The sequence below is a fragment of the Myotis davidii genome, unplaced genomic scaffold, assembly GCF_000327345.1.
Source record: "Myotis davidii unplaced genomic scaffold, ASM32734v1 scaffold210, whole genome shotgun sequence".
NCBI classification, from domain to species: domain Eukaryota; kingdom Metazoa; phylum Chordata; class Mammalia; order Chiroptera; family Vespertilionidae; genus Myotis; species Myotis davidii.
The window spans coordinates 662,652-671,928 of NW_006282396.1; the positions used below are offsets into that span (position 1 = coordinate 662,652).

Consider the following 9,277-nt stretch of genomic DNA (forward strand, 5'->3'; position numbering starts at 1 on the left):
GACGCCGGAGGAGCCCGAGTCAGTGGGAGGGAAAGGTTGTCTCATTTCCTTCGGTCTCCCCACTCCTCCGCCCCTCTGCTCCGGACCTGCCCTCCCTCTCCCCCGCCCCCTTCCCCTCGCCGGCGGCCCGTGTGGGCGCTGGGAAGACGCGAAACCTGAACGCCTGCAGCGTGCGGCGCCTCCCTCCCGGCCAAGTTAGTTCACGCTCCCAGCCTCCTGCCCGGCTCCCCGCGCTTCCGACAGTCCCCAGGGCCCCGACAGTTCCCCGTCGGCAGTGCCCCTGTCTGGGTGCTCTGGTCTGTCCCCGCGGGGATGAGCCCAGATTTAACAGCAGACCTCAGTGCCTGCCAGCATCCTTCCTCTCATTCCTGTGCCGCTGCCTGCTTTGAGCCTGTAAAAACCACCACTCTACCCAGACAGGAAATAAATACTTACTTTGTTAAATTTGATCAACTTTTTTTCCCCCAGTGGGGCGATTAAAACCTGATGTGTAATCCCGAAGGAGAGTTCATTTTGATTGGAAGGAGAGCAGTCTTTGTTTGGCCTGGCTCATTCAGAGTGGGGTTTTGAGTATTGAATGAGTATTGGAAGTCTAATAGGCCCTGAGCTGGGCAGAAATGAACCAGAAGGGAATATTGTTCCTAAAATCGACATAGGTGGTTAGTACAGACAGAGAGCAAAGGTGTTGTGGTCTCTTAAGAGATAGGTCGAGAACTTTCTGTGAGTAAAGACAGCCTGGGCAGCAGCAAGAAGGCATGAGAAAGCCCCATGGGGAGGCAGTCCAGCACAGAACCCAGTCAGGATGGGAAGTGGGGGGTGGGGGGCAAAGAGGGAAGAGAATGTTGAACCAGTCCATCAAGGGAGGATAGAGCAGCAGGGAGCAGTGAGGTAGCATTGATAAGACCTCGTGACCAAGAGCCTAGAGCAGTGGTTCTCAACCTTCCTAATGCCACGACCCTTTAATACCGTTCCTCATGTTGTGGTGACCCCCAACCATAAAATTATTTTCGTGGCTACTTCATAACTGTAATTTTGCTCCTGTTATGAATCGTAATGTAAATATCTAATATGCAGGATGTATTTTCATTGTTACAAATTGAACATCATTAAAGCATAGTGATTCATCACAAAAACAATATGTAATTATATATGTGTTTTCCGATGGTCTTAGGCAACCCTGTGACAGGGTCATTCAACCCCTAAAGGGGTCAGGACCGCTGGCCTAGAGGCTCATGGTGACAGGGGGTGGCCAGAAGCCCAGAGCATCTCTGGAGCTGCTATTCCACGTGTGCTCCTGGGACTGGTAATAGTAACATCAACTGGGAGTGTGTTAGATATGGGGACTGTCCACTCCATTTGTTTTACTGAGTCAGAACCTGAATGTTAACAAATCCCCAAGGATTCAAAAGCTCATTAGCATTTTGGAACCACTGCTCTTTACACCACTGGCTGTATATTAGCGACTGCATATTAGAAACACCTGGAGAGATTTAAAAACCAATATGAGGCCCCTGCTCCACCCCCACAAATGCATATTTAATTGGTCTGGGATGGGACTACAACACCAGTATTTTTTAAATGCTTTCCAGATGACCTAATGTAGTCAGAGTGGAGAACCACTGTTCTAGACTTATTCAAAGAACACCTGTGTGGGGGTGAAAATACAATGACAAGTTGTAGCCCTAATACAGAGCAACCGTCACCTGGAAAGGGCCTCTGTTTAGGGAACCAGATTCTAGCTTCAGATGGCCACTAAATTACTGTCTGAACATGGACAGTACTCCCTTATCAGGCCTCAGTTCCCTTATCTGTAAAATACACATCTGACTAACTTTACACTCTACCTCCTGGGATGCAAAGTGCCATCAGAGCTTCCCTGACTCCCCAGTTTTATCAGCAACCAAGGAAGTGGTGGTGTTGAGAGGAGGGTTTTCCTGGTGTAGTATTGTGTGTACCTGCCATGTACACATCCATGCATGAACACCAGAGATTAAAGGATTGTGTGCCAAGCACAGGGCCACACACATAACTGGTGCTCCATAAATGTGTATTAAGTGAATGAATAAATAAATAGGGCACACATGCCAGGAGGTGGCATAGACTTTCTGTGGTGAACTGGCCGCAGTCCAGAGCCTCTGCATTTGCCCCCTGGGCCAGAGGAAGGATATTTGGAAGCACTGTGACCCATAAATCTAGCTTTGGATTTAAAACTACTGCTATTAAGAACTGCTAACACTTGTTGAATCCTTAGCACATACCAGTCATTGTATGTACTAAGCATTGTAGGTACTACTTTGTATATACTCATCCTAATATATAAAAAGCCAGGGGCCATCATGACCGAAACAACCCATTTGGACTACCAAACAGCAGGCTGCGTAGGGCGGCCAGGCCAGCAGGGGGGGAGGGGGGCGGGCAGATGGGGGCAACCAGGCTGGAAGGGGGAGGCAGTTAGGGACAACCAGGCTGGTGGGGGGGGGGGGCAGTGAGGGGTGTCCAGGCCAGCAGGGGTAGGGGAGCAGTTAGGGGCAACCAGGAAGGCAGGCAGGTGAGTGGTTAGGAGCCAGTGGTCCAGGATTGTGAGAGGGATCTCCCAGATTGGAGAGGGTGCAGGTTGGGCTGAGAGCCCCCTCCCACCCATGCACAAATTTTGTGCACCAGGCCTCTAGTTTTATTACAATGATGAAGGTAGTGTTGAACCCTTGTACTCCAACTGGTTAAAGAATCACTGACATGGAGGATGTGAACTGCCATCTAGAGCAGCCTTTGCCTCTTGTGCAACTGGACACAGGTGGCTGGAGAGCCCCACTGGAGCATCTTACAGGTCATTCTCTAGAGCATGCAGCCTTGAAGGAAGGGTTTTAGAATGACCATTCCAGGGCCCTACAGAAACAGTTGCTCCCAGAAGCTATCTGGGAACCCATGGGTCACAGCTAAGCCTTGGAAAGGGACTCCTCAAAGCTACCCACTTCATGGGTGCATATGTGTGTGTGCGTACATGAGGGTGCACATACTGCCTTTTAACCAGAGCCTCTTAGGTGCCAAACCCCAGTCCTTTTCAGGTATATTTCTTTTCATCCCGACAGGTTAAGCACCCTTGTTTTCTTATTTTATAAACTAGAGGCCTTATGCACGAAATTCGTGCACTGGGTGGGGGGTCACTCAGCTCGGCATGCGCCCTCTCGCAGTCCGGGAGCCATCAGTTGGACATCCTTAGCCGGCTTAGGCTCACTCCCCTCCCATTAGTCGGACAGTCTTAGCGCTGCCATGGAGGTAGGAGAGCCCGTCTTCTGGCTGAGCAGTGCTCCCCCTGTGGGAGCGCACTGACCACCAGGGGCCAGCTCCTGCAGTGAGCATCTGCCCCCTGGTGGTCAGTGCGCATCGTATTGACCAGTTGTTCTGGTCATTCTGCTGTAACAGTTGATTAGGCTTTTATTATATAGATACCATTGAGTGTCTGCCTACTCGTGGTCAGTGCACGACATAGCAACCGGTCATTCTGCTGTTTGGTCGATTTACATATTAGCCTTTTATTATATAGGATAAACTGCGACATCATAAAATGAAGATCTGTTTGTCGCTGCAACCCAAGTTTCTTGTGTCCAAGACACCATAGGCAACCTGCACATTACCCTTAATCCTCACCTGGCGAGTGTTTTGAAATAACACGTTGGGCTCCAGACCAGACCCGTTGAATCAGAATCTCCAGGAGTGGGGCTTTTTTTTAACCTCTGCAGGTAATTAAAACATGCAGAGAGGTTTGAGCACTGCTTCTATAGGAAATGCAGAAACAGAGCCTAGGCCCTAACAGATGAGCAGTTTACAAAACAGCAAGGAGCTCATTCTAGTAGTGATCTCCAAAAGTCATCAGCAATAGAAAAATGTCAAAATTGCCCCCTGGCCCACAGCATCCTAAGACAATGCCAGGCTGAGGAAAATTCTTGGATGTATCTCAACCTTGAGTGAGTGAGGTCATCCCCACATGGTCAAGGGTAGGAATTCTCGTTCCACCTCCAGAAAGCACAAATGATTGAAACCAGAATCCTTGCCCCTTCTCCTGTGACACTGCTATTTACAAGAAGCCTTAAACAGTCAGTGCTTATGAATTCCAGAAGTGGCCAATGATCTCCAGGAGCAAGGCAGCCATGTGAACCGAATAATGAAAGACCAAGGAAAGTGCCTCATGGCCCAATGAGAGGCTACTGGATGGGCAGACAGAGACCAACGTGCCACCATTAGTTACGTCACTTCAGGAAAATCAGGAGGCCAGGACTTAAATGTTTTGTCCTACGTTCACTTCATATGTGTTCACCCTAGCAAGAGTAAGCTTGAAAAGAAAACGGGTACTTGTTTAAAATACTAGAGAAGCAGGACAATTTCTTTTTCTTTCTTTTTTAACCCACTGTTTCACTTTTGCCATTGAATTCCCTGGCCAAGTAATGGGATTCCTGTTAAGGTCCATGGATAGACATTAACCAGGAGGCATTTAAATCCATTCATTCCACAACAGCCTGCTGAAATAAACTGGTCATTTGATAGTCTTAGCCACTAACGTCTCCTAGACACCAAAGGTCGAAGAAGACAGCACCGCCCATGTACAGTCCAACTTTTTACAAAGTCTAATGGATGCCTTTAATCACCAAATAAATCAATGTTGACGGTTGTGCCCCTTGAAGTCCTAGCTTCCAGATGTAGACAACTAAATTATAAAATCCATGTTCGCCAGGCCTTCTGTTCCTTTTCAGAGAGCGATGTCTTTCCTGCACTGAGGAATATGAGAGGATGCTGGGAACACCATGTCAGTTGTTTCAGTGAACTTTTAATAGGAATAAAAATCCCAGAGAATATCAGTGCACAGCCCAGTCCCCACAGTGTTCTAATCACCCCCACCTTTCTTAAAATGTTTTGTGCCCAGAAGGGATGAGATAATGAGGAACGAGCATCAATTAAGCACGTCTTCAATCTACTTAGAAGTGGGAGCTTATCTTTCCTTGAGTTATTTCCTCATGGCCCCAGTCAGTAGACTAGAGATCTAACTACTCTTGGCTAAACCGCTTTATCTTGCTCGGGGGTAATAGAGTAGAAATCAAAATATTTCTCTAGCCAGTTGCCGCTGCCCAACACAACGTTACCTCTGATTAATGACAGGTTTTAAATCAAAACACACTCCCCAGTTAAACTATAAACATAGCTGAGTGTAAATTTTGCTTCTTTTCCCCCCTTCATGTTCCATAGGGAGATTTTCATGCCCAGGCTGACACCTCCTCTACGTTTTTCATCTCGGCCAACAAGGTTAAATAAGCATAAACGTCACTTGAATAAATCATCCACACAAAACACTCTGCTATGACCAACAGGAAGCCACTGTAAAAATGAGAGGTTTCAATCGTAAAAAAATGAGGCAATGGAACAAAAAAACCTGCCCAGTGACACTGCTAATAGTTGATCTTTAAGAAAATGCATGTTAGATCCCTCCCACCACACATAGGACCCTAGATAGCTGTCTCTTAGATAAACATGTCTCCCTTTATATCAAAAATACCATTGATCCTCATAAAATTGAGACACCCATGACCCATTAAAACTTGTACATCATAGGTAGCACACTATTAAAAGTCACATTTTTAGAGGAATAAGGAACACTAGCGTTCACGATGAAGTATAAACTTTGAATTAAAGCATAACTGAGCCCTGTTCCGAGGCTGCCTGCAACCCTTGCAGATTCCTCAGAGACTTCTTTCCTGTAACTGTGGAAGGTGTGAGCTTGAGAAATTAATCTAGTGGTTTGTTTGGAAAGATAAATGGGCAAACAGAACAGAAGACAAAACATACCAAACTATTCATTTCCTTGAAGGGTATGCACTAACTAGACGAGATGGTGGTGGCAGGCATTGGAACTTCTGAAAACCCCACAGAGCATCCACTTCTCAGATTCATAAATTTCATGGTAGCACGTTCTGGAACACAGTGTCCTTATGCACAAGTGTGTTAGATCTAATCAAACCACGTACACGGCACTCTGTTCATTACCCCGGTGCCCGCATTGGAGTGATTTCCATTTGCCACCAGCAACCAGTCAGCCCTCTGTGTCTGCATACAGTGATGGAGTTTGGGATCTACTTTGTTGGTTGTGTGTGTGTGTGTGTGTGTGTGTGTGTGTATGTTTAATCCTCTCCTGAAGATAGTGTTTTTATTGATTTTGAAAGAGAGAATAAGGGAGAGAGAGAGAGGGAGAGAGAGAAAAAAACATTGATGTGAGAAACATGGATCAGTTGCCTCCCGCACATGCCGCTGACCAGGGATCAAACCCGCAACCTAGGTATGTGTTCTGATGAGGAATAGAACACACAACCTTTTGGTGCATGGGACGATGCTCCAACCAACTGAGCCTCCCAGCCAGGCAGCTTTCTTTGGGGGGGAGGGGGAGGACAGGGGGCATATACTTTGGATGTGGAAGTTTGATTCATTTTCTTCACCAGTAGGTCCACACTGGGAATCCTTTAAATTAGCTATTAAAGTATTTATAATATGACTAGAGGCCTGGTGCACAAAACTCATGCACTGGGGGGGGGGTGGTAGGGTTCTCTCAGTCCGGCCTGAGCCCTCTCGCAGTCCAGGACCCCGAGCCCTAACTGCCCTCCTGCTCGCTGCTCCTTACCGCTCAGTTTGCTGCTCTTTAGTGCTGCCAAGGAGGCAGGAGAGGCACGCCAGCCATGAGGTGAGCCCAGTTTCTGGCTGAGTGATGCTCCCCCTGTGGGAACGCACTGACCAACAGGGGGCAGCTCCTGCATCGAGTGTCCGCCCCCTGGTTGTCAGTGCGCATCATAGCAACCGGTCGTTCTGGTTGTTCCACCTTAACGGTTGCTTAGGCTTTTATCATATAGATGCGTTTGGTTTGTTTTTAATGGTTTACTATACGTCTCAGAAGCAGAGGGTTTACTTTGCAGTAGTCTTCCCTTATCTGCAGTTTCACTTCAAGGTTTTATTTACCTGTGGCCAACCGCGGTCCAAAATATTAAATGGAAAATTCCAGAAATAAACACTGTATACGTTTTAAATTGTGTGCTGTACTGAGTAGCATGCTGAAATCTCACCCAGCCCCACTGCTGCTCACCCAGGATGGGACTTGCCCGGCGTATCCAGGCTGTTTATGCTTACCTGCCCATTAGCCACTTAGTAGCCATCTAGGTTTCCAATTAACTGTCTCAATATCACAGTGCCTGGGTTCAAGTGACCCTTATTTTACTTAATAATAGCCCCAAGGTGCAAGCGCAGCGATGCTGGCAATTCAGATATGCAAAAGAGAATTCTTAAGGACTTCCTTAAGTGAAAAGGTCCATACCAGCATAGTGCAATAAGATCTTTTGAGAGAGAGAAAGAGACCACATTCACATAATTTTTATTACAGCATATTGCTATAACTGTTCTATTTTATTATTGTTGTTGCTAATCCTGGACTGTGCCTAATTTATAAATTAAACCTTATTATGGCTGTCCTTACTAATAAAAGCCTAAGTGATCACCATGTCGTGATGCCCTCACGCCCTCACAACATGGCTGCTTGTACAGCGGGCACGCGCAGGTGGGCAAGGTTGGGCTTGAAGCTGCATTCGAGGCACGAAACCTCCCTGGGAGTCCCGCCTCCTCCCAGCTCAGCGTGGTGGGGCCTGCCTGGGGGGACCCCGGCTCTGTGGAGTGAGGCCTGCTTGGGGATCCTGCCTCCTCCCGACTCTGCGGGCTAGGCCTGCCTGAGGGTCCCCCCGCTCCGCACTGCAAGGCCTGCCTGGGGGTCCTGCATCCTCCCTACTCTGGGAGGCTAGGCCTGCCCGGGGTCCTGGGGGTCCCACCTCCCTGCTCTGTGCAGGGCGGAGGCAGGACCCCTGGCTCCGGCCTACCTCTTTGGGGCAATCCATCGAGGAGTCCCGGATGGGTGAGTGGGGCCTACCTATTTGAGGTGATTGATCACAGGGCTCCTGCACTGTGACAGGGCACAGGCCAGGCTGGGGGACACCCCCCCCCCGAGTGCACAAATTTCATGCACTGGGGCTCTAGTGTATATATAGGAAAAAATAGTATCTATGGCAACGGTTCTCAACCTGTGGGTCATGACTCCTTGGTGGGTCGAATATCCCTTTCACAGGAGTCGCCTAAGACCATCGGAAAACACATATATAATTACGTATTGTTTGTGTGATGAATCACTATGCTTTAATTATGTTCAATTTGTAACAATGAAAATACATCATGCATATCAGATATTTACATTATGATTCATAACAGTAACAAAATTACAGTTATGAAGTAGCCACGAAAATAATTTTATGGTTGGAGGTCACCACAACATGAGGAACTGTATTAAAGGGTCGCGGCATTAGGAAGGTTGAGAACCACTGATATATGGGGTTAGGTATTATCTGCAGTTTTAGACATCCACTGGGGTCTTGGAACATAGCCCCATAGATAAGGGGGGAGGGATGACTATAATGAGATATACAGAGTGACAGAGATTCCACACAGATGTGTGACCTCAAACTCCCCAGCCCGGGGCCACAGGGGAAGTTTGGACAGGTCAGGGGGTCTTCTCTGTGCCTCAGGCCCCTGCTTGCTGGGCCTTTCTTCCTCCATGGACTTCCTCATCCCTTGTCTTTGATCTTTCCACTGCCTCCTTCCCCTCAACCTTGAACTTGCCCAAACCTGCCCCATCATTTAAAACACATGAACACATTACTATTCAATAGGTCTTCCACGTTCTGCACCCACTTATAGATCTTGTCCCACCTTTATTTCTCTTTGTAGCCAAACCTCAAACAAATAGGCGTATTTATTATCAGTCACTTTCTTAACGTCCATTCAGTCATTCAACTTACTGTAGTCTGGCTTCTGTTGCCAACACTCCAGGGAAAGGGCCCTCATTCAAGTCCCAAACAGCTTCCCAGTGTCGAAATCCAGCGGCTGCCCCTGTGCTGGGGTTGATGAACTCTGGCAGCGGTTGCATTGCTGCCTGTGGCGCGACCTCTGGCCGTGCTTTTCCTGTTGGCCTCTTCCCGGTTCCCAGGCTCTCCTCTCTTCAGGGTGCACTTCCCTGCTCCCCAGATCCCCGCCCACCGCTGGGATCACTCCTCCTCCGTGACCTCCCATAACTGACTTTGCTTCATAGCAAAGGCATCCGTTCACATCACTGGAACTTTTCAGGGGTCAGCCACTCGCTCACGTGGTGAAGTCTAGACTCCTGTGCAGGGTGCACAGCCCCTTCCCTGGCCATGCCTGCCCCCCCTTT

At 48.2% G+C, this 9,277-nt stretch overlaps 1 protein-coding gene across 1 annotated transcript in view; it reads right to left on the minus strand.

The window, feature by feature from the left end:
- Positions 1–9,103, minus strand: part of EVA1A (eva-1 homolog A (C. elegans)) — a 63,061-nt gene extending 53,958 nt beyond the window's left edge. The window contains exon 1 of the mRNA XM_006752946.2: positions 8,868–9,103. Within this exon, the coding sequence (XP_006753009.1) occupies positions 8,868–8,913 (46 nt within the window). The 5' untranslated portion in view covers positions 8,914–9,103. The remainder of the gene's footprint in view (positions 1–8,867) is intronic.
- Between the last annotated feature and the right edge of the window lie 174 nt (positions 9,104–9,277).